General features: G+C 44.2%; 4 protein-coding genes across 5 annotated transcripts; 1 reads left to right on the top strand and 3 right to left on the bottom strand.

Annotated features, from left to right (window-relative positions):
- Positions 1–523: 523 nt before the first annotated feature.
- On the bottom strand, positions 524–9,692 carry LOC128751650 (jupiter microtubule associated homolog 1-like). Its single transcript, XM_053852841.1, has 5 exons — positions 9,464–9,692; positions 6,365–6,507; positions 3,271–3,428; positions 2,477–2,507; positions 524–1,078 (listed from the first exon to the last, which is right to left on the bottom strand). The coding sequence occupies exons 1-5, from the start codon at positions 9,517–9,519 to the stop codon at positions 945–947; spliced, it is 522 nt and encodes a 173-aa protein (XP_053708816.1). The 5' UTR covers positions 9,520–9,692; the 3' UTR covers positions 524–944.
- Positions 9,693–10,646: 954 nt separating this feature from the next.
- On the bottom strand, positions 10,647–13,498 carry LOC128750985 (small ubiquitin-related modifier 2-like). Its single transcript, XM_053851679.1, has 4 exons — positions 13,363–13,498; positions 12,375–12,506; positions 11,688–11,759; positions 10,647–11,143 (listed from the first exon to the last, which is right to left on the bottom strand). Exons 1-4 carry the CDS (start codon positions 13,381–13,383, stop codon positions 11,081–11,083), a joined length of 288 nt encoding a protein of 95 aa, XP_053707654.1. The 5' UTR covers positions 13,384–13,498; the 3' UTR covers positions 10,647–11,080.
- A 427-nt stretch (positions 13,499–13,925) lies between these two features.
- Positions 13,926–18,599, top strand: nup85 (nucleoporin 85). Of its 2 annotated transcripts, XM_053850872.1 has the most exons (19): positions 13,926–14,085; positions 14,555–14,651; positions 14,777–14,939; positions 15,011–15,081; positions 15,154–15,197; positions 15,258–15,327; positions 15,392–15,513; positions 15,581–15,715; positions 15,771–15,893; positions 15,968–16,099; positions 16,208–16,314; positions 16,377–16,460; positions 16,533–16,598; positions 17,273–17,424; positions 17,489–17,606; positions 17,669–17,769; positions 17,998–18,149; positions 18,250–18,348; positions 18,426–18,599. In XM_053850872.1, the coding sequence occupies exons 1-19, from the start codon at positions 14,041–14,043 to the stop codon at positions 18,522–18,524; spliced, it is 1,980 nt and encodes a 659-aa protein (XP_053706847.1). In that variant the 5' UTR covers positions 13,926–14,040; the 3' UTR covers positions 18,525–18,599. The 2 variants fall into 2 exon arrangements, with proteins under 2 accessions (XP_053706847.1, XP_053706848.1); XM_053850873.1 differs by lacking the exon at positions 14,555–14,651.
- Positions 18,497–24,245, bottom strand: gga3b (golgi associated, gamma adaptin ear containing, ARF binding protein 3b). The gene is made up of 17 exons (XM_053850870.1): positions 24,043–24,245; positions 23,077–23,161; positions 22,942–23,017; positions 22,759–22,857; positions 22,559–22,682; positions 22,383–22,486; positions 22,231–22,311; positions 22,029–22,166; positions 21,853–21,934; positions 21,663–21,785; positions 21,375–21,599; positions 21,236–21,309; positions 21,038–21,174; positions 20,583–20,845; positions 19,671–19,840; positions 19,492–19,602; positions 18,497–19,416 (listed from the first exon to the last, which is right to left on the bottom strand). Exons 1-17 carry the CDS (start codon positions 24,080–24,082, stop codon positions 19,306–19,308), a joined length of 2,043 nt encoding a protein of 680 aa, XP_053706845.1. The 5' UTR covers positions 24,083–24,245; the 3' UTR covers positions 18,497–19,305.
- Between the last annotated feature and the right edge of the window lie 10 nt (positions 24,246–24,255).

The following is a 24,255-nucleotide window of genomic DNA, read 5'->3' as shown; positions in this document are numbered from 1 at the left end:
TAAATATGTCTGAAAATAGCAAAGTGCTAATCGACGCAAACTCTGGTTCAGGATAAACTCTGAGGTGCTGAGCTCAGTGTGATGGAAAGCAGATCAAAATGCGAGACAAAAAAGATCAGAGTGCCAAATCCTTCTCCATGCTTAAAGAAGGTAAAAGCGCTGGAAGCTGAATCAGCATTTCCAAATAAAGCCATCCTGAATTCGGGTGGATCACACCCCCCTCTCTCTGAATCTGGAATATGTTCAGCTTGGACAAAAAAAAACAAAAAAAAAAAATCAGGCAGGAAGGAGCCAAAATATGTGGTCGATGATGTCATCTGGAGACAGCGGCTCTCTAGTCTGTTGAGCTCTTGGTTTAGAGATGTGAGGTTTTATTGAATTAGTTGTTCAAGTCCAAACATTTTCCAGCAGACAGCGCTCTCTAGTGGACTATGAAACTCAGGACACTGTTTCATGAAACCTCATCGACCCATCACTCTCACCCCTGAAAAGGGAATATGAGTAGAGGCCACACAAAAACAAAGTCGAAGCCAGGAACTTCATATCAATCTTTATTTGTATTTAGAAATCCACGCATCAATGTTTGAATATTTTTCCATTCACATCAGGGGACATGAGAGACAAACTGAAGTCCTGCTTTTGCCAGCAGGCGAGATGCTCTACAGAAGGGGGAGGGAGGGTGAGGCGGACAGGGGTGGGGAGGGAGACAGATACATAAAGTGCTTTTGTCAATGTTTTTTTCTCCTTTTAATAGAAAATAAGGGTTGAAACAAAAGGGGCGGGGCAGAGAGGACGGGGAGGATCCACGGACGTGACGACAGGAGTGAAGAACGGACAGAGATAAAGAGGGGTGGGAGGGAGGAAGGGCAGAGGAGAGAGTGAGAGTGGCTGGGTATTCATCTTTTAAAAAATAAAAAAAGTGTTCGGATGGACAGAGAGTGGCTTCAACCCAGGATGAGGCTGGACTTCCCGCCGGGGGGGTTTCTCCGGCCGCCCGAGGCGTTGTTGGCACTTCCCGACGGGGCGGACGGCTGTGGCGTCTCCTGCTGCTGCTCCTCGTCCCCGTTGTCAGGACACTCTGGAAGAACACGTCGGAGGTTGTGAAATACAAGTGTTAAAGTCAATAGCTGTTCCGATTCAGAAGCAGGAAAACACAACGCAAAAGTCAGTCGTAACAACAAGCAACGACACAGTACTACTGTAATAGTGAAAACAGTAATCATGAGGAAGAGAGAACAAGAATTTTTTTAACCACTTATTTACTTCAGTGATAAATTCTTGAAATACTATTGATAAATTAATAGAAGCAGGAAAAATGTGAGTCGAGGTAGTACTTGGACGAGACCACAACTTTAGTGATTATTCATACAATAATAAACAGAAATAGTACTGAAGGTATGAATAAGCTGTAAGTGTTTCAGTCTTTGTCTAAGGAAAACTACATCACAGTATGAAAATACTGGACTTGATTATGGTTGAAGCAGGTCATGTCAGTCGGTAATAAAAATAAGAAAGTAGTTGCAGTAAAAGCAGCTGAAATAATGAAAGCTGCTCATTGGTTGGTGAATATTACAGTTGAAATGTGTTAGAGACAAGGGAGTGATATCAGCTGACTCAGGCCAACACATGTCGACAGTGTACTAATACTCAGGAAGTACAGTAAATGCTCCTCAGTGCCGCTGTACCGTGTCATGACCGAGCACTGTGTGATGAGGCCTGACCTGCGCTTCACCCACGAGACTCGTGTGTGTGTGTGTGTGTGCGTGCGTGCGTGTCGGGGGGGATGAAATGTGTATTTGTCTGAAAAGGACAGGTTGAATCCCAGAACTCATGATCCCACGAGACAGTCATGCAAGCAGCCATGTTTTACATGCCATTCTCAACATTTAAGTGACTGTTGCCGTATTGCTCTCTTGCTTCCCTGTGTGTCCCAATGGTCATGTTTGGTCTGGTTTGAACTTCAGGATCCTTCAGCCAAGAAGGATTCACGAATACTGGCCGATGATCAACAGCTCAGCAGTGCTCGTCCACCAATGAAGGAACTGGAGCAGGATAAAAGACTTGCTTCTGAGTTTGAGCTGTGACATCAGAGGAAGTGAGCGCGGCTCAGACCTCCACATTTCGGAGTGGAATAGAAAGGCACGAGGGCCTGGCTACGCCCTGTAAACAAACCAAGCAGCAACAAGCAAACATGCTCCTCACACACACTCGCCCACATCAGAGGGGAAGTTTGCATTCTTCTAAGGCATGTGGTTGAAGCCTCTATTATCAGAGCGGCCTCAAACCTGCAGCTGGAGCTTCATAAAAAAAGCCTGGCGTCACAAGAGAAACATCACACTCCTGATGGAAGCAGTGAGAAGGGACCAGGCATGACACGCCCCTCTGGTCATGTGACTAACCGGAGTCGCGCACGTCAGTTTAAACACGAGAGTGTCGGGAACATTGGACAAACAAGCCAGGACTGGAGGACACTCACCATCGTTGGCTTGTTCCTGGCCGTTCTCCTCCTGCAGAGACAACACACGGGCCAGAATTCAGTGTCTGAAGAAAACACTCCTTTTTTAGTCATAAATTATCCAACAGCAGCATCTGAATTCACCGCGTCAGCAGTTTTTGAAGTGAAAGTTAGGATCATTAATAGCGTGGAACGACAACAGTGATATAACACACACTACACACCGAGAGGTTTTAGTATCGGTAGCAGTCAGGGGAAAGGAAGTGAGGATTGTAGTGACAGTATTGTGAACAGTAGTAACATTTAGATAAGTGAAATACAGTCATAGCCTTAACATTAAAGTACACTGAGTTACAGGAGAAGCTCTAGTTATAATCTGCTAATATATATATACATATAAATAAATAGACAAAGTAACAGTGATATTACAGCACACAGTACACACATGAAATTGCAAAGTTCAAGTAATTTTTTACCATTTAAAATATAAAAAACATCAGCAAGAGGCTAAAAACAAGGGTCAAAAAGTGACCTTTAATAGTGTCCAGCCCCATCTTTGACAGACTTGGGGGAATCACCGTATTTTAAATACATTATTATTACTTTAAAAATTATAATTACACTGTAATATATGCTACTTTCGCATTAATATAAAGGGAGCAGCTGTGTGTCATTCCAAGATGTTTTCCACGCCACCCTCCCATCAATCCTCAAACACACTCATGTCTGAGATGGTGACATTGACAGGCCAAGATGGCCGACAGGTACTTGAAGCAAAATAGAAGCTCAAACTCCGTCAGCGAGTCAGGACAGACCTCTCGTCTCTGGCTCCAGACAAGCGCCGCCCCAGAGTTGTGGATGGTGGTCAGCTCCGGCTGAGGGTTCTTGGGGAAGAGAATGGGCTGCTGGCACCGCCGCAGGGGGGCCGACGGCTCCCCACACAGGGTCCCTGCTGCGGCTCCACCTGTGAGACCAGGAGGAGGAGAGTGGAGCGCTGATGTTAATATAGTTATAAACAGAAACCAACTTGTTGATCATTGAGCTTTAATCCCGAGGAGTGGATGATCCTGAATAATCTGAAGTGCGTAACATCTGTGAAATGTTTTGGTGAGGAGAAACGTTGGATGGTACAGTGCTTCCTGGACAATGTGCAGTTATAATCCCATTAAATTCAGCCTCGACAGGAAGCGGCGCAGACGAATCATAAAACATGAGTCAAGCTTTTAAGCGGCCGAGTCACCCCATATGGACGCTAATCCAATTAACCACAGGCAAACCCCCAGACCCAAATGTTCGCACCCCACCAAGATAATCTCTGACTGGACTATAAACGGTCGAGCCAAGGCTTGAGATCAGCGCCAGAATCTGGCAAAGAGATGGCTTTAAAGTCAGAGTCTGGCTCCGGAGCGGGGTCAGAACCACATGAGGTGAAGGCAGCAGCCCAGCAGGAAGGAAGGGCACAGACAAACACTGTCACCAGGGAACAATAGACAGCAACTCAGCAGCGCCTGCTGCTGTTAATGGACTTAAGTGAATCAGTTCTGTTGAGTCTCCATCCGTCAACAAGGGCTCCTTCATTATGGAGTCCGACTGATGAATTCGATGCAGCTGAGGGATGCAGTTGATGGGCCGGACGGGTCGGTGACGCATCATTTTATCATTTATCGACCTCACGGGCTCATCGTGGAGGGAACCAGACAGATTACCGCCCTGTTCAGACCATCATGAAAAACTCATCTGAAGCCCTTTAAATCCAGCCTGGATCGATCACTTGTGGCTAATGCCTAGCGCTGATCTCACATTATCAGAAGCAAAAACCAAATCCTGCTGACCTCATCTGGGCCTGACCTGTTGCGGCTGAAATAAACACATTCCAACAACACCTTTGCAATTCTGTTTTGGTTAAGCCAACCGGAGAAACATTAATAGTTCTAGGGAATAATTTCATATATCACTCAAAACTGTGAGCCGGCAAAAACACTACACATGCCAGCCTCCTCTTCAGCCTGGAGTTCCTCTTTGTTCTCCCTGACAGAGTAGCTTTTACCTCACTAGCTATTAGGGATGGCTGATATCTTATCGTACACGATATACTGCCAAACACCAGGGTGACAATTCTGCATCTCACAATAAATTCGGTAAACACGTGGCACTTGCTGCATTGTGCTGCACACTTGTGCATGATGAGGCAACAAATCAACAAATTCTAAAGTGGTCAATGTATTAGTGAAATCTTCAATAAGGCAATGGGAAACAACCGTTTTAGGAGAGAGAATTGTGAAAAGGTTTTTTAATCACACAAAGGGAAAAAGGACTGACAGTTTGTGTAATGATTTGGAGAATAGAAGATGACTAAATGATCATTTCTTCACACGATTTCTAATATTTCTTCAATAGCATCTAGGACATGTGTCCAGACCGCTCCATAGTTCAAGTCAACTGTCAAGAGACATGAGACACAGCAGACAGACGGCTCAATTTAACCCCTAAATAAAGCTGGCAGAGCAGTCTGTCAGACACCAGCGGCTTCTACCAGAGACGTGACACATTGACTTTCTCAGCTCTACACTTTGTTAACTATTATATTTTAACATAAACAAGTAATAGTGTTGGAGACACACTCCACTAATACTTATCGCAATAACTTTTTTTGTCCATATTGCCTATCCCTACTCGCCATCAATGCTAAATGCTATTAGTAATGGAGCGATAATCAAATTCTAATCGAACACAAAACGCAGGCAACTCAAGAGGAATATTTTGTGCACCTCCATCTGTTGTTAGCCTGATGCTAACCTCTGTTGGAACAGAAACAAGCACAGACCACACCTCAGACTGACTAGTACTAAGGTGTGGATCAGCTGGTATCTAGCGATATGATACATATCTCGATAGAGTGGTGATACAATACGTTGTGATAATGTAAGTTTATAATATATTGGAATGATAACCATCATTTTAAAGGGTAAAAATCAGATAATCTAGTAGAATATCATGTGTATGAAAATAAGTTCAGTTAATGTCCTGCCCCAACAGAGGAATGAATCGCTTCCTTTATCAACAAAATAACTTGAATGCACAAAAAGAAAACGTCATATGCAGCAAGTATCTATGTAGTAAATATTGATATAGACTACTTGAAATATCCAGACAATATCACTCAATCAAGTATGGCGATGTTTGAGCGTATCGATATTATCGATTTGAGGACTTGGTGAAAAGTTGCCGCAGAGACCTGGTCATGTGAACGCCTCCACAGGTCGAGGAGTTCACACAATCTCTAGCTTTTACAGCTAGAAACAATCACTCTTTTACAATCCCCAGGAAAGCGGGAGCTCGAAGAACGATCCCTGAACTCGACCCAAATGAAACCGACACAAACAGAAACAGCTGTCGACTGTAGTCGGAGCTACAGGGCTGAATGAATGAATTTGAAATCAGGCACAAAACAAACATCTGACTTCACAAGGTAAATATCGTCACAGGAGATTATTTCTCTCGTGAAATCCTCCACTGAAGAACGTGACAGAGGAAAGAAGATCCATTTGTGCCTTTCTTTATAAGAGAATATTTTAGCTGCCCTACTTCTTTCCACAGAGGGATGATCCTCACCCAAAAGTGACAAAGCCTGGTTTCAAATTACCCTGATTCAAACACCCCTGGCTTATTCTCCTTTTTCCATCGGTGGAAAATTCCAATACAAGTCTGCCGCTTGTATCTTTCCATGATAAAGTTACATTAATCCCAGCCTTGTTTTGCTTCCAAAGGGGTTTATTAAGCAGCTCTGGTGCAGGAACATGTCAGAGCATAACTGCAAAGAGCCCACTGGTGCAGAACTGAATGCAAGCCCTCTGTGTTTGGGTTTTTTCTAAATGTGGTGAAGAGAAGTGCTTAAAGGTGTTTAGTTACTGGGTGGATTGTTCCTGCGGTGAGCATGAGGGTCCTCGGGCTCTGCGAAGATACTGGAGGCCATCTTGTTCTTGCGTTGAGGGGTCGACTCCTCGTCTGTGCCGAAGCTGAAACTGGAGGCCCCACCCGGTGGCCGCAGCACCCTGGTGGACGAAACATACATGACGTGTGAGAGTCTAGTGGATGAAAGATTATTTACAGTCAACGGTATCCCTGCCGTTTTAAAAAATACATAGGGCTGTCAATAGATCAATATTTTTAATCTCAATTAATCGCACTAAAGCTGAGTTGACTTACGACTAATCATAATTTAATCGCACATTTTATACTTGTTCTAAATGTGACTTAAAGGCAGATTTTATCAACTATAGTGCTTTCCTCATACAAACACTTGTTTGCTATGACAACCCAACATGATAAGCTAAGATAAACTTTATTGATCTCACAAAGGAGAAATTTGCCGTTACAGGAGCGCCTATATTGTTAGAAACAGAAAACTGAAGTAAGTAAAATAAGAAGCTGTTAGGAACATTCTATTGAGGCACTGAAGAGGCTCAACAACATGCTAAAAGCATAGCATTGTAAGCACTGCAGCAAGTTAAAACATGGTTATCTTATTTTTTTTTAATTACTTAATGGCTTTATTCAATTGTTTTTTTTGTCAGTGCCTCTGTTTTTCCATAAATAATATTTTTATGCCTACATAGCAATAAAAATACATTTTTTACCCCTCTAATAAAGAAAATCTTCCAAGGTATGGGCATCACATTGGCAATTTCACTGTCATGACAACCCTAACAGCAACTGACTGGAATATTGAGCAAAAAAAGTAAGGCTTTTATTTTGATACCAGATCATTGAACTAAAGTAATCATTTTTTTAGAAAGAGATTTGGTGGACAGCTGTGCCTCGTTTTACACCCCCATATGTTAAGAGCAGTCCGCATGGTGTCTAATAAACATAAATAAATCTCAGCCATCGACAGCTCTGTCACGCCCCCATACTGTTTAGGTCAATCTAAAAACACAAGGCCCCAGTGTCACACAACACTGATCGGCAGCTGAGTGCGACAAATCAATACTTGAATAAAACATGAAGAGGCCCAGAGCTACGTGCAACCTTCCGCTAACTCCGCCCCGGCTGTTTTATGAACGCTCAGAAACAATAACACGAGCGAGGTCCAGGCCCTGCGACGGCTGTCAGCTTTCAGACAGACAGTAACACTCTCTGCCCTGCAGCTGACTCCAGTCGCCAACCATCAGTTAACCATCTAACTGCTACCTCCGCTCGGCCCGAATTCCTTCACCATGACACATGTTGGCTTCAGATCTATGGTTGCTTTGTTGTGCGCCACTGGCCTGGACTGGGATGCACCTCCTATAGCAGGCAGGAGAGGTGAAAAGTCTAATGTAGGTCACCCAGTAAATGGACCGGTCCAGTGTGTAAACAAAGGCTACTTTGGCACCGACATTCCTTCCTCAATGAGGCGAACAAAAGGAGCAATAATCAGCGGGAAAAGGGTTTTTCCTGGTCGTGCCTGGTGCTCATGCAGAGTGGATTTTTTTTTTCGGTGGCGAACTCATCACTTGAAAGTCCCTGAAGCCAACAGCTGACACACACCGAGCAGCTGCCGCGAGGAGAAACAATGTGGTGCCAGAACTGTGGAGCTGGATTTATCAGAAATGGATTGTATCCGCCGGACGCAGTAACTCATGGAGGCGAAGCCTGGTGAAGGGAAGGTAGACACGAGCTGATGAGTCAATCCTGAGGCTTTCATTTTGAGACTGCGGGGTGTGTCGCGGATCACACAACAACAGGACGTGACGGCAAATAAGCCTCCATGTGATCATTAATATTAATTCACAAAACGGGATACTATCACTTTGTTAAAAAGTCGTTTTTAGAGAAATGACGCAGAGATTTTGCATTTTAGGAAGATTTTATAGCATCAGCTTCTCTGTGAAAAGAAAGCTAAAGGTCATATGTAAACCAGTGAGTAGAACCAAGAACTTTTACCTGGGTTTAAACTTTCCTCATTTACATAAGGGTTTAGTCATTTCTATCAGACTTAAAAACGTTTTTAGTTCAGATAACTCATCTTTGAAGAAGAGGGAAATATGGTTTTGAAAATTAGCAAATTCATGCAGCTAAATTCATCCGGATTTTTCCCTTTACATTATTAATGTGATCTCCTGAAGCTCATCAAACAGCTTTACCTTTGGCCATACTGTATTTGACTCAATTATTAATGCTCAAACCAGACTTCACCTCGTGGCCAGAGGATGATCTCGCGATTTGGAAACCCCACCCTTTCAGCAACAGAGCGAATGACACAGATATGAAGTGTTTTTAAGCAGTTGGAAGCCTTCAGGGAGGTGGTGTTGCAGATGACCTGTCTGATGCAGCAGCGCGGGGTATTTTGGAGGCAGTGATTCTGCTCGTATCTATTTGGAGAGAATCGAAATATAACTAGTGGCCAGTAAAGGAAAAAGGGGCTTAAAGGAGCAGGGAGCTGAGGGAAGATTTGCAGGCTTAGCTGGCTCAGGGCCCCCACCCAAGACCCTGCATCATCTCTGTGTGGCTTCATGAGGTTTGACCGACATTTGACTCGCTCACACCGGAGATATCAGAGCAACATTTCCCTTAAAAAGAACCACACCCTGGCTTGACACGAGCGACCCCCTCGTCCTCACCCAGACTGCGATGGTGAGGGCTCCTCTAAAGCACATGCAGGGGAGGAATATGAATCCAACTTCAGCCTCAAGCAGACACGGAACATGGTGACGCTGATTAAAAGTCAAAAAGAGTCGCCGGGAGGAGGAGCTGCAGCGACTTAGCTGACAAAGTTCCTCTCCAGTCTGCTACAATTGACGAGCTTCCCGGTGAAAAACACAAACTTGACCATCACGACCTCGCTGCGCAGCTAACGGCTAACACCAATACGATTAAGTTAATTAGCCTGGCGACACTTGAAGCAGCTCGAGGAGAAGCAGCGGCGTGTTGGAGCGAGCGGACGCCAGAAGGAGAATCGAACCGTTCGGCTAGCACCGAACCCGCATCCACTTCTTTTGTCTGGAAGACGTCTCTCCTCCAGCTCACCTGGAACTGCTCTTCGCGCCGGGCTCCACGCCCTGGAAGGTGGTGGTCGTCGTCATCTTCAAGGAGGAATTCGGTGTCTTCTCGGCGACAGGGTGTCAATAAGGAGGGAAGAAAATGAGGCTGAGGTGGGAAGGTTCTCCGCTGAGATGCGACGAGATGTGGACTCCACCCGACACTGAAGAGCCGACCAGATGCGCCTGGTTCGGTTGCGACAACCCACCAACGGCTCAGCCAGCAAGTATTTCACCTGCTCTGATTGGACGAGGCCCTATCAATCATCGCTCTTATTGGGCAGATAGTCATCGAACTCCTTTCCGATTGGTCAATGTCGCACACTTTGCCTCGCTTGTTGAGTCCACTTCCCTGAGGCCTTTCTGCATATACACCACTGCAGTGCTCAGTCAAAACACTTTTGTAGCTTTGTAACGTTAAACACGTGGTTTGGCATAGAAATTTCTCACGCATACGTGTTTTTACGATGATCATTTGTGTGACAGCAGGCTGAGATGCAACAAAACGTGGGTGTCTTTTTTCATTTCAGCCAAATAACCCATAAAAAAAAGCAAAAGGAGGACCCCTGGCCCTGAGTCTCAAATGAGGTTTTCTGTGAGTCTTTTAACTTGAGCTCTGCTCTTATCAGCTTTGTATCGCCGATCTACCACATTCAAATAAAGATGAGAACATTCTGACACGGTGGTGACCTCTGCAGTGCTCTTAAGCATCAGCCAACAGGTCCGTCCTGGGACACCTAGTGAACTACATCCAGAGGGTGAGGGACAGAAGGCTGGCCGCCAAGATGACATCACTCTCACCCGCCGCAGCCAGAGTCAGAACAGTTCCCTCAGCTCCAGGGAAATGCAACGTCATTCTCTGATGACCTCTGGACAAAACTTTAGGACTAAATTTACAGCTAAATTAGTAAAATAAATTAACAATAAATGTCAGTGGAGCAGCCAACATAAAAAGCCAAGTCACCATGATTGTTCAGTAGTGTCCTAAGTTGATGAATTTTATCTACAAAATACAGATTCTTCCGCAACAAATCAGTACTTTTAACTTGAAATCAGCTGAGTAAAATAGTTGGTGGAAAGAAATGTTCTGTTTCTACTACTTAAATACTAAAACAGGTGTGGCGTTGAAGGTAGGGTGTTATGTCGAAGAGCCAAACACAAATGATGAGTGTGGAAAAAGATATTTTAATAGATAAAACATATATTCATTAATGACAACATCCACTTTTCAGCTCCCACAAAAATTTACCACTTTGCCAATTGAACTCCTTTTCAACATATCCGCGACTATAAAATGTATAAAATTAAACATTAAAAAAAGGGGCAGCCCAAAAATAAAACCACATTATCCACAGTCTAATGTCTCCATATATACCTTTCAAATGCAGATATTCAGAAGCACATAGACAAAGAAATGAGTGATTGCAGAGTGATCTGGTTTATGTATAAAAAAACTGAAGTAACAGGAGCAGACATGGAATCATTGTACAGATGGGTGAAGCGGATCATGTGCAAAATCTTCTCTCTGGATGAAGAGAAGCAGCAGCTGCGCTTCACTGAAAAGTTTGTTCTGGTGAGGAGGAACACTGCTGATCCTTGGGCTCCGTTAAACATGTCCTCCGGTCTGTTGTTGGAACACATCGATTGTATCTTCATCTTCCATTTCCAGCTGAAAATACAAGATCAATAGTCACATCCAGATAAAAACAACACCGAATAACACTATTGCCCCAGTGGCTATAAATGAAGCTTGTCATAATGCTGAGTTTTACATAGATTTTTTTCAGGAAATATTGTGCACTGTTTGGATGGCCGACATGGAATTCAAATTCCATCCACCATTAATATTTAAACAGCAGCAGAAATATGTGAGTAAAAGCAGCCCTGAATGAAAAACAGGTGAGTAAATATCAACATGGAAATGACAGGATTTGACTTCGGTTTGAGAAGAGATGCCTACAGAGAAATCTATATTTGCAATAAATTTGGCAAAATCCAACAGCAAAAACAATTAATTTTAATCACAGTATAACTGCACTTTATGGTTTAATATTCAAAGTTGCAAGAAAAAGAAGGAGAAAAGTACAATTTTCCCATGACATGACTTGAGCCGGTGTGACATGTTTGGGATGCCAGGGATCCATCATGTGAAAACAAATCAGCAGAGATAAACAACCTCATGGTCCATGTTAAAGCGTAAAAAATAAACATACCTGTGCCGGCGTGTCTGTCTCGTTTATCGGCTGTCCATCAAATCGGAATCGGATTTGCCTCATTGAAAGTCCCTGTAAAAACAATCAATGTGAATTATTCATGGCCGTTGAGTAACTAATCAATAATTAAGATGATGACAGGGGTCATAAAGAATAAGCAGGAAGAGGGACTTTCTTAATGGCAAGGTCCCTTCTTGGTCGTTATTTAAGATGGACAATACTTTTGCCATTAAAAAGCTTTTACATTCTGCTAAATGATCAGTGTGAAAGGCGCCAGCTTTACGGCTATAGAGCGCATCTGAATGGAAGTTCATGAGGACAACTTAAAGCATGAGCTGGAGCTTATTGATCCCAAAAAAATCCAATACATGGGTTGTCACAGAAAAAAAGAGAGGACACAGTCATGGCTTGAAAATAAATGCTCCACTCAGGGATTTTTCAAACCTGCACAGAGCTTTCATGAGGAGCAATGAGTCGCACTCAGGCTGAGGAAGCCATGAGGTAAAGGTAAACAAGGGTGTGTGTTCATGATGACTCATTACATTACTGGAACACTTTTATGAGCAGTCGGTAACATCAGGATAGGGATATTAGAATTCGCCTCAAAAAAAAATATTTCCTTGGATTGAGTAATGATGTTTAAAAAGTCTAAAATCACACTGAAATATGAACCGTCTTGGTACCCACCTGCCGGTCACAGTAGGCCTTCATGAGTTTGCTGAGCGGTGTGTGCTTTTTGATCTTGAACTGAACTACGGAGCCATCCTGACCCGCCACCTTCAGGTTTATGTGTTCATTACCTTCTGTCTTGACCGTTTCCTGCAGAAACAGAAGTGGAAGTTGACATCTCATCCATGGGCTGCCTTGGGTACAGCTGCTTTGTCTAAGTCTTTAATGTTCAGTGTTTACATTGCTGCTGTGAGAAGCCAACTTTCCCCCATTGAGGGATGAATAAAGGACTGTCTTATCTCATGCCAAATAAACTAGAGTTCAAGAGAACCCATCCAAACATCCATTATTTAAAACATATGAGAATCTTGGATAAAATAAGTTAATTCACCACTCTTACTCTCATAATACTCTCGCATATTATATTTGATTTATTCTTCCCACATTCAGGAATTTCAACTTGTCACGGCAGCAAACGTTAAATATGTCGTAAAAAAAAAAAAGGTTAAAAAAAATGTATTATTGTAAACAATAACATGCACATGGAAATGATAAAAATGTATTATAAACGCTCAGCAGTGCGTGGTTCAATTTTAAAACTCTAATAATTATACAGAATTAAGCTAAAATTAAATATCTTAATTAAAATGACACACAAAGATTCAAACCATCAGCTGTTGATAATTACAGGACCACTTTAAGAATAGTTTCACAAAGCAAATCCAACAATAACACGCACAATCGCAAGAGCATTACAACGCAGAGCCGATGACGTCGGTCGGGTAAGCGATCATGGAAAAAGAGCGCGCACGGGGCTACAGAGGCTGAGTGCGCGTTCACGAGCCTTCCGGTCTATCAGAATGGGTACACGCAGAGGAGTTGATTTACAGCGCGTAACTTGCAAAATATCAAGTTGTGTTTCGAGAGCACGCTGCCAATGTCTTGTAAAAGTCAAAGAGCTGCAGGACGTCACGTGTAAATAGAACTGTTTGGTCCGGACACTCACCTTAGGTTTGTCATCAGCCATGGCCACTCTTTTGGCGCTTCTCTTCGCTGCCTCACAAAGAACGCGTGCGCGCGCACGTACGCGTTCTAGTTTTCTATAAATACGCCGCCGTGCGCGATCACGAGAAAGCACGCGCACAGCACAACGGACTCCGATATGCTACTCAAAAGTCACGTGGGTAAGAACGCGGCCGGTGTGGGTGGGACGATAAAAATGCGCGTACTCAGTTCGGCGTGCACGCGCAAAGTGGCCCATTTTGCGCCTGTTGTTGACATTACTGATAAAACGAACATAAAACTAAGAACAATAACAGCTGCCTTTTGGGTGTCCATCCATTTCGCTGTGATTTCTCACTTATTTTCCACTTACGAAGGGAATAAAGACACCTGATCATGCACAGTGAGAGAGTTAAAAGAATTCCCTTCAGTTACTGAAGCAAATAAGTTATTCGATTTCCCTCTTTTATCTACTTCCATCCCTATTATTCTAACAAGGAAATCAAAAGTAAACAGAAGCGCCGACAGGAAAAACAGGCACTGCGCTGGGCAGCCGCGCCGCCCGTCAGGACCCTCGCCTGCTCCCTGAATGAGTGAGGCGCGTAAAGCAACACATTTTCAGCTTGTGACACTTTTTACTGACATCGATTAATATCACCAACTGGAGCTATTTGACTGACTCATGATGTTGCAGATGGAGGAAGTCGATGTTGAGTCGACAGTTACCGTAAGTCCCTTTTTACATGTTGCGTCTTTATGACAGTGATTGTGACGGCTACCATGCTACTTTCAGTGTATAACAACAAAACGGTGCGAAATGTGAACAACCATTATGACAGACAGCATAAAAGTTACTATTCATACATTATAAGTATGAACGTACTGGATTTATTAATGAACCACAGGTCGAATTTTCGAATACTTTTTGACATTTGTTCCGGTGTGTTGACGTTCAAACGTGCATCGAGTTTCGCTTTTAGAAATGTTATTTATGAAGATAAAAATGTTTGACATTTGTGACCATTATTTTATTAAAATAAAATCCAATACATGAGTCGTCATAGAAAAAAAGAGAGGACACAGTCATGGCTTGAAAATAAATGCTCCACTCGGGGATTTTTCAAACCCTAAAAATGTTTTAGATTTATGACCATTATTTTATTAAAATAATGTTTTTTTTTTTAATTTGCCGACAGAGCATTCCTGGCTGTAGACCTGGGCATCATCTGGGATTTGCTTGGGGTCCGGGTGATATCCTTGCTTTCGAGACTAAATTCACGGAATCAGCGCAAAGTTCGTCCACTTCACTCTTTTTTAGTGTTTCTGCAGCAATTCATGCCTTAATTTGCGATATATTCTAGAATCTTCGCAAACATGACATGTAGCTACCTCCCTCTTTCTCACCTTTTGCTGTCTAGTTTTACGTGGAAAAGGATCTGCTGACCAGTTTGTCCACGTGGTCCGGAAGGACGAAGAGATCTACTCCCCAATTTTACGGAAACTTTTCAACGAGTCGCACCACATCTTTGTTGGCCTGCAAACCATTCAGGACGACCTCCCCAGCAAAAACAAAAAATCTCAGTAAGACTCTCAATTTCTTTTTCATTTGTTTTTTCTTGGTATTTCCCTGACGATTTACTCTTTTCTTCTAGATACGTTAGCATCAGTAAAAACTACAGGTCTGTCATTCGCGCTTGTATGACTGAACTTCAACAAGTTGGAGGTATGACGTTTTGAGTGACGCTGGCTGTTCAAAATACTGGTAACAAGTTCCTGTTTGTTCTTCTGATGGCAGTTACATCCACCAATGCAGAGGTCACCAAACGTCATGCAGATCAGGTCTGTGCTGCAACTTACTTTAGTTTGTGGGAGACACTTACCAATGTTTGTGGTCTGTAGGCATCTGTCCTGCTCGCCATCGAGCTGATTTGGAATCTTTGCGAAGTTCTGTTCATCGACTCCGCTCCAGGTTGGTTTCATTTCATTTGGGTCCTCAAATTCAGCTCAATAACACTGCACACTTTTGTCCGCAGCTGGCTCCCTCCTGCTGCACTTGGTCGACTGGCTGAGGCTGCACAAGTCCGACGTGGACGAGAAGGCCAGAGAGGTTCTGCAGGACGAAAGTCCGACTGAGCACAGGGACTACTGGGAAGTGGTCAGTCAGTGGATGATGAGCTCGGCCCGTCGAAGCGGGGTGGTTGGTTAAGGATGTTTCTGCGCAGGTGATCGGCTATGTGCTGCAGGGGAGTTTGGTAGAAGCCCGGCAGATGCTGATGAAGCAGGCCAACCTTCATCCTGCTGCCTTGAAGATGTACACGCTCATGGACAGTCTGCTCAGCAAGATGCCCTTCTACAATGTGAGTCAGTTCTAAACTGTTAAAGTCACGCATAACAAACGCACTGTCTGTTCAGCCTGGTGGCACCCAGACACTGATGGAGTTCGATGTGAAGTGGAAGAACTGGCATGGAGAGGTGGACCGCAGCCTTCAGGACGGCTCCTTTGCCAGAAACAAACACCTGGAGCTCATTTGTAAGGTCAGTGGCTGCGGTCAGCATTTGGAGGTTTTTGACTGGACGTGACGTGTGTCATTTTTCCATCACCTGGTTAGATCTTAGTCGGAGATGAAGACACTTTACTGGAGCACAAGGAACTTCTGGGCACCTGGTACCACTTCCTGGTCACGAGGCTCCTCTACTGCCACCCGACTGTCAAACCCACAGAGTTGCACTTCTACGCACAGGTAGGAAACAGTGGCGCTCACATGACCTCAACAATATTAGAGGTTGCAGTTTTCTGTTCTCAATTGTTTCCACTTTGTTAGACTTGATCTGAAGTTTCTCCTTTGCAGTCCTGCATGACCATGTTTCTGGACTCCAGGAGCGTCCTGGAGCCTCTGGACAGCATCTTACTGGCTGCTTTTGAGTTTGACATCCACCAGGTCATCAAAGACTGCAGGTATACGCCACTGTCCATTTGACTTTGGGGTTCATCCTCCTGAAATGCACCGATTTCCTCAGTATTGCTCTCAACAACTGGTGGTTTGTGGCTCATTTGACCGACCTCCTGGATCACTGCAAACTCCTGCAATCTCACAACCTCCAGTAAGAATCCTCAGTTTGTGCATGCGTGTGTGTACACTTGATGCAACACTCACTTCCTGTTTGTGTTTCCAGCTTTGGATCCAACTTAAGAGAGTTTCTCCTGTCAGAATATGCATCCAGTCTTTTCTCACATCACAGGTGGGTAACTGACTGTGTGTCTCTCAGACGCAGAGGAGTTAACCCTCAGTGGTCCAGAGGGTCCCTGCAACTTCTGCAACTGTGCTAAGGAAGGTTGCAGTTCTAACATGTTTTTTGAACACTTTAGTGTTTATGTAAATACACTGTTAATGCTTACTAGATGGTTCTTTTTTTTTTTTTAATTCGCGCCGAGTAGTATATATTATGTTGACAGAGAGATGTATCTCATATAAAATATCTGATCAACATCCACGTCAAAAGGTCTGATTTGAATATTGAATTTGAAATAATATAAAATGCTGTGTTCAGTGTAACTGCCTAGTTCAGTTCTGGTTATTATGAGGAGGAGAGACACAGAGAACACTACATCTACAACTTACAACAAGTTAGCTCAGTGCTAACCGACATGCTAGCCGTTCGAGAGTGTGTGGCGCAGTCCTAATATATTACGTCTTTATTTTTATCCAGCGTGTTTGTTTGAGTAACATTCCATGTTACCCACTCTCTGTTTCTTCTTCATTGCTCTTTTATTTTGAGCAGGAGTTGTAGTTGTAACAAAAAGCTGTTTCCCTGCGAATAAAAACAGTGTTTCTGATTCAGATTTTTAGTCAGTCATGTATGGGCAGCGTGTCCGTCAACTACACATGTTTCCTGACAGCTTGTGTTTGTCTCAGTTTATGGCAGTTGGCCGTGGACTATTTCGACAACTGCCCAGAGCTGGGTCGAGTCTCCCTGGAGCTGCAGATCGAGCGGGTCCCATTGGACACGGAGCGGAAGGCCCTGAAGGTGCTGAGCATCTGTGAGCAGAGGCAGATGTCCGAGCAAGGTGAGACTGACTCAAGCAGCCATGACCAGATTTGCCACCTAACGGTTCATTCTTCTGGATCCAGTGCGGAGCATCTGTAAGATCATGGCCATGCGCGCCTTGAGGAATGACCGACTCGGCTCCGCGCTCTCTTGGAGCATCAGGGCCAAAGACGCAGCATTAGCCACCGTCATTTCAGAGAGGTTTGACGTCCTCTTACGCGCTCCTGAAGTCGCCATCCTAATGTGTCAACGTTCTGGCTCAGATTCCTGCAGGACTACTCGGCTAAAGGTTCCTTCACTGATCTGGACCTGATCGACAACTTGGGTCCTGCCATGCTGCTCAGTGACAGACTCACATTTCTGGGTAGGAACACACAGATGTGTTTAACTGAAAACAAGTCGGTCAGCTTCAAGTCAGCCGGCGTCACAAAGAGAACACGGCGGTCTGACATTTTTTAAGTCCAAATCGAATCCTTTGCCTCACATTGAGAAATGAGGCAGCACATGTGATAAACCAGTCAGAACTGTCCTCAAGACACTGCATTTACAACTGAGAAGTGAGTTTGGAAAGTTGTGGTACTTTTCCTTGTAGGAAAATACCGTGAGTTCCACAAGTTGTATGGCGAGAAGCGCTTCAGGGAGGCGGCCAAACTGCTGCTGTGTCTCATGACAGCCAAGATCGCGCCACAGAGCTTCTGGATGACTCTGCTGACGGACGCGCTGCCGCTGCTGGAGCAGAAGGAGGTGGGTGGCAAGGATGAGCCGTGATACGACTTTAGAAGGATAGTCGAGGTACCTCAGCGCCAGGCGGCTCACGTGACATGGTACGATGTGGATCTCTCAGGTCATCTTCTCCGTCGAGCAAACCCACGAGCTGATGTTCTGTCTGGAAGAGCTGACCTCCTCGCTGAACACACCGAGCCCAAAAGACCAACTCATGCAGGTTGGTGCTCTCCTTCACTGGCTCCCAGTGAAGCATCGACCACTATCTCTATCTACAATGGTCTCTTCTCTCGGCAGGAGGAAGACATCGACAACACCAAGGTCGAGCTTTTGAGGCTCGCGCTCGCCAGGAATTTGGCAATGGCGATCGTCTCGGAAGGAACGATGGAGTCATAACAGAGTCACACAATTCGTATTGTACATAAACAAGTGTTTTCTTTGATAATAAACTTGATTTATATTAATGTCAAATATTTATTTCATGCCACAAATGAACAGGATTCCAAAATCTTCGACAGATTCACCTCCCACTGACGACACATACCACTGGACATGTTGATATTTAGAGCGAGACAGGATGAGGTCTGTGGTGGGAGGAGTCACTGACCCCAGACTTTCAACAAAAGAAATCTGATCTGTGACGTCACATTTCTCAGGTTCAGTGATTCACTGAAATACTGTAAGACCATCAACATAGACATTAACAAAGTAGCTTTGGTAAGAATGCAGTAACTCAAGTACAAAAACAATCTACTGTAAATTCATCTCTTCATTCCATGTATCAACAGCAACTTAACAGTTTGAGTCTTAATCATATTCCAGAGAACAAATCCTTCACTGGAAATAGTTTCTAACAGCCAACATGAACCTGATTTATTTATTTTTTAACTTGGATTAGTGTCAGTCCAGTCCTTATTAGCGACGTCAGACTTCAAGTGTTGACATGCTGGGACCGATTCCTAAACTGCTAAAATATTTATCTCCCTAAAACATGTTGCTTTCATCTCAGTGTAGTTTGCTATGATCAAATAAATATAATGGAATAAATAAAACCTTTAAGAAGCTAAATCTGGGTTCAAACAAGTTCATCTTACCTTACCTCCCAGCTGTAACGTTAAAAAAACAAAAAACACTTCATGGATATGCAGACAGTCTGTTTTGGGTGACCAGCAGGCTGCTATAGATGGCCCCATGTCTCTGGTGGGGGGAATTGGTCCACTTCTCCTCCTTCATTACACAGACGGTCTCCCAGAGAGAAGGACAGTTTGTAACGCAGCCGCACCTTTTCCTGCACAGACACCGAAATCTCGGGTCACAGCCAGGTTTACGGCTCAGACTCATGATGGCCTCCTCTGTTACATACCTTCGTGGGATTAGCCAGTAGCATGATCTGGGTAATGGAGGAGGGAGGTAGGATGGGATTGAAGGGGGCCAGGTCTGTTCCTGATGGAGGCTGCAGCTTCACCTTCATTGACTGAGGAAATGTGTATGGAATTTAAATATTTATGTAAAAAACGTCATTAATACTGTGAGCGATTCTACCTTTGGCACGGCAGCTTGCAGCACCACATTCTGAACAGCGAGCGGCGCTGTGTTCAGCATGGACACCACCATCACTAGGACGTCGGGTCTCCCCGGCGGAGAGTCAGACGCAAAGTTGAGCAGGACACGAACACCATCTTTATCGTAGGCCGTGACAGGAAGGACTTTACCTGTCAGACGAAACTCAACTCAGAGTCAGCAAACTAAAACAACCATTACATTTTATGTTAGTCATCTGGAACAACTGATTTTTTTCTAAACCCCAAGTCTTTGTCCATCAAAACACACATGCAACTGCAATGACAAAAACATTTCATCTTAATAATATGGACAGCAGAGGGCAGCAGCAACACTGACTTCTTTTAAGACGCTAATGAGAGACGCAATGCTGAAAAGGAAGACGTTAAAAACCCTCAGAACCTCGGTAAATCCACATTTTCTCACCATCGTCACATGACAGATGATTTATAGCTGTGATTCGATTTTCAAGAAAGTTTCAAGAAATCAAAACATCCGGTTTCTGCCAGGTCACGTGACCGGAAGTGCTAAACCACCCTATAGGGAAACTGAACGGTTAATGCGTAAACAATACGATTGACGGTGGAAACAACTCATTTATATAAGACATTATTTCATTTTAAAGCAATGTCTAGTTTGAAAACATTTTTAGAAGCCTCACAATTAATTTGCTCTTGACCTGCGACTTGCAGAATCAACATACTGTTGACAAATTCCAGCTTGTTTGTCATTCTTTCCGTTCATAAGCGGTGACAATAAAATCTATTATTAAAAGCTTGAGATGAAAAAGTCACCAGAAACCCAATAAATAAATAAAAAGAGCGACATGTCCCAATACAATTTAGTGAATATAAACAGTGTTGTCGACTTCCACTCTTTTTTCTCTCTGCTTACTTGGTCTAATGGCCTCCAGGGGAACGTGGACATTGCTGAGAGAGATTTCCGAGCCTCGTGCAGGACTGGCCTGGAGTGAGGCATGAGCAGGGGACAGGCTTTGAAACAGCATCCCACCATGAGACGCGTTCACGTTACTGAGAGCAGGAGAGCTTGGAAGCGAGCCCTGCAGCAGAGCGACTGAGGAGGGGATGCCCTGCACTGAAGTGTGAGGGGGTCCGATTAACGGTGAACCAAACTGGTTGGTCCTTCCAGGGGAGAAACTAGAATTGAAAAAAAGATGCATTTATCTGAAAAGGACGATGTGATAAGGTATATTTTGCAATATTATTCGGTTGAAAATCTCATAAATAAAGTGAAAAGATCTGAGAAAACAACACAAAAAATTACTGCAGATAAAAATGAGAAAATAGCAGGAACAAATGGAAGATTTTTTTTTTACAAAGACTCTGCACCTCTTCTGCTCAGAAAAGCCCATCAGGGCCAGATCCTGAAGGTCCTGCAGGCTGCTGACTGGAGCGGCTGCCGGTTCAGCAGGAGGAAACACTGGCACAGAACCTCCCACGCTCTCAAATGCGACTGACACCGGCGCCTTTGGCAAAAGTAACAGTTAAAAAAGTAAATAAATGAAAGACATAAAATGATGATCTTACCTGCAGAGAAGTCCAGTTTGAGGAGGCCTCACTGAGCATGGGTTTGCTCGCAGCTGCAGGGGGGTCATTGAGATCTGATGAAGATGACGAAAGCTTTTATTATCACTATCAGTTCAAACCACAGACGGTCGCTTCGTACCTAAACAGAGAAGCTCATCGTCCAGAAGAGAGGGGGGTTTGCTGGTCTTCCCCAGCGGCGGGTGACTCGGGCTGCTGTTCTGACTACCACCCAGGCGTTTGGGAGGGGGAGGGAGGGCAGGGATGGGAGATTCAGCAGAGAGAGTAGCAGCCAAGAGTGTAGGCAGAGCAGAGGGCGGAGCCGGAGTGTCCACACAGGCGAGGTCGATCAGTGTGTCAGTAGCGTCTGGTTTAATAAAAGAAATACAGTTAAGTCAAATATAAAGCACATCTGGGGAACAAAACCCACCGTCAGTGTGGCGGGCAGCAGGCGGAGCTCCTTCACTGTCCCCGTTAATGGGTAGACCTTCCACTACCTTCTTATACGAGTTGATGACCCCGGAGAGGTCGTCACTGGCCTGCAGGATGTCACCTGAGGAGCCACAGTTCAAGGTCATCAATCTACTTTAGAGCAGCAGGACTGACTGAGGGACACAAACCCAAACTGGTGTCATTGTCTTCCGCCTCGGTGGCCATCTTGAAAGCAGCACGTCTCAGCTTGTCGCAGCGCACATAGAGCTCCTAAATATTGGGTAGAAACCACAGCTATTCATGCATGAAAAAAGTGTTAAATCTCCTCCAATATTAGAAGAGAGTGGAAGCTCTCATCTCGCACCTTGATAATCTCCTTATCTGAGTCAGAAGATCTTTCTTTATCATAGTGGGTCAACATCTCGGTCAGCAACTTCACGTTGATGTTCACCTCCTCCAGTGTGTTAATGCGCTTGGAGACCTTCTGCACTCGCACCTCATCCTGACACAAACACACGTTTACTCACCAACCATCCTGAAATAAGAACTTCAACTAAACCACACACCTCCTTCACCATGCTTTTGATCAGCCTGTTGGCCTCCTGTAGGTCCTCTGGGTTTTTGCTGCGGAGGAGCTCAGCAAGCAGCTGAAAATACACCACGACAGCATAAATCCAAAAAATAATCGTCTATGTTTTCAGCGCACTCTCGGATGTACCTTCCCCATGTCTTCGTTGTCAAACACCGGGTGTTTGGGTCGGGTGGGAGGAGAGGGAATCAAGGTTCTGTCCAGCGGTAACTCCGGGTCACACTTCACAAGTCCTGGAAAACAAGGTGGCATTCCACATTAAAGCAAGTTTTAAACTGATGAATCAAAGGGTGTTCTGAACCAACCCTGCATTCTCAGAGACTGGTAGGCTTTGCTGATCTTTGTTTCGTTCGGGAATGCAACAGTCCAGCTGTACAACATCTCCACGATCTTCGTCTTCACCTTCTCCGGCGCGCTGTCGCCCATGTACTGTCACAACAACCCAAGATTGTAACCACATCAAATGTGTTCTTTCTTTCCAAAGAGCTGCTCATCAACAACTTACCTTTGGAGACACAATTTTGATCAGCTCATTTAAGAACCTGTATTTTGCAACTTCATTATGAAACCTTCTCCCACAGTTCTTCATGCAGGCCTCCAACACCTGCAAGCGAACAGCCAGATGTGCCAGATTATCAAAGCATTTTTATTGCTCAATTTCTGATCAAAAACTCTTTTGCTTCCTTACCGTCAGAGCCTGCAGTGCCTCCCATTCTTGAGGCGAGTATATTTTGTGTATCAGTAGAGTTACAGCTACCTGAGGACTGCAAGAAGACGGATGAGAAGACTGTCAGCATCATAGAGGACTTGTGTTGCTTGTTACCCTTCCAGCTCCTTGTTGACCTGATCACAGAAGCCTATAATGTACTCCCAGTCCTCCTGGCGGTTGGTTGGATGGGTGGCTTTATCTGTCAATATATCACCATAAAAATATGTTTTGTTTACATGCACCAACCTGCTACAGCAGAAATACTGTGGTTGCAAACAGATTGCAGTACATTTTTGGTATAATATTTTCAGTGGCAAGTCAGCAACATAACTTCCTGTGCAGGGAAAAAACACCAACTTCACATCCAGGCCCTTTTTAACCTCCTAAATGAATTTGTGTCTCGGGACAACAGAAAGAACCGTGTGCCGTCTGTGACAAGATGCTCTCCCACCACAGATGCTTAATCTGTGAAGATTAACTATCAAAACCTGTGTCCTGAGCAGATCCTGGTTTGGATCACAGCTATGGCTCCAACCAAGTGGAATATAAGCCCAACTGTGGTTCCATTCGCATCTAACTTCCTTTTCACCACTGAAAGGTTGGTTCTGAGTATGTGTGGGGACAGGAGAATCACTCGTTCCTCTTTTCCCAAAGCAGAAGTAGAAACAGATTTAAAATGTTCTGGCCTTTTCTGCACAGACTCTCGCACCATTTCGGGCTCATTTAGTGTTGAGGAGTTAAACTGATTATGACCACACACACAGTTATTCATGCTTGAGAAGCTCATGTAACAGCAATGTGTTGGCGTCACCACTCACTCCTGAACCGTTTTCACTGGCCTAGTACATCTTTATTCACGAGTAGTGCCAATAAAAGGAGAGATCTAAGATCCACTCGGGTTTCAATCTCAGCAGTTTGCACCCGCCCTGCCATTCATGCCGAACTAACAGCCTCAAACAAATAGCACACGACACATTGACAGCTCCCGCATTGAATTAAATCAAAGTGTAAAAAAACACACTCGGCTATATCGCTGAATTATGGAGGTGTTGAATTTATAAATCGGTGTTAATCACTTACTGAGCCAAGATTCAAGCGACTCCTCTTCCTGGTAGGCCATAGCAATCAAACTAACGCGAGATTTCACGGGAACATACACGAGGACAAAACTGCATAATGAAAAGGCAGCTAAAAATACATATTTTGCTCAACTTTGCTTAAATAGCATATTAAAAACATTTATGTATAATTAAAAAAAATATTTTTTTTTATTTTTCTTGACCTTATGGGCAC

The sequence above is a fragment of the Synchiropus splendidus genome, chromosome 19 (assembly GCF_027744825.2).
Source record: "Synchiropus splendidus isolate RoL2022-P1 chromosome 19, RoL_Sspl_1.0, whole genome shotgun sequence".
In the NCBI taxonomy this organism is placed as follows: domain Eukaryota; kingdom Metazoa; phylum Chordata; class Actinopteri; order Syngnathiformes; family Callionymidae; genus Synchiropus; species Synchiropus splendidus.
This window is presented reverse-complemented; position numbering and strand designations above follow the sequence as displayed.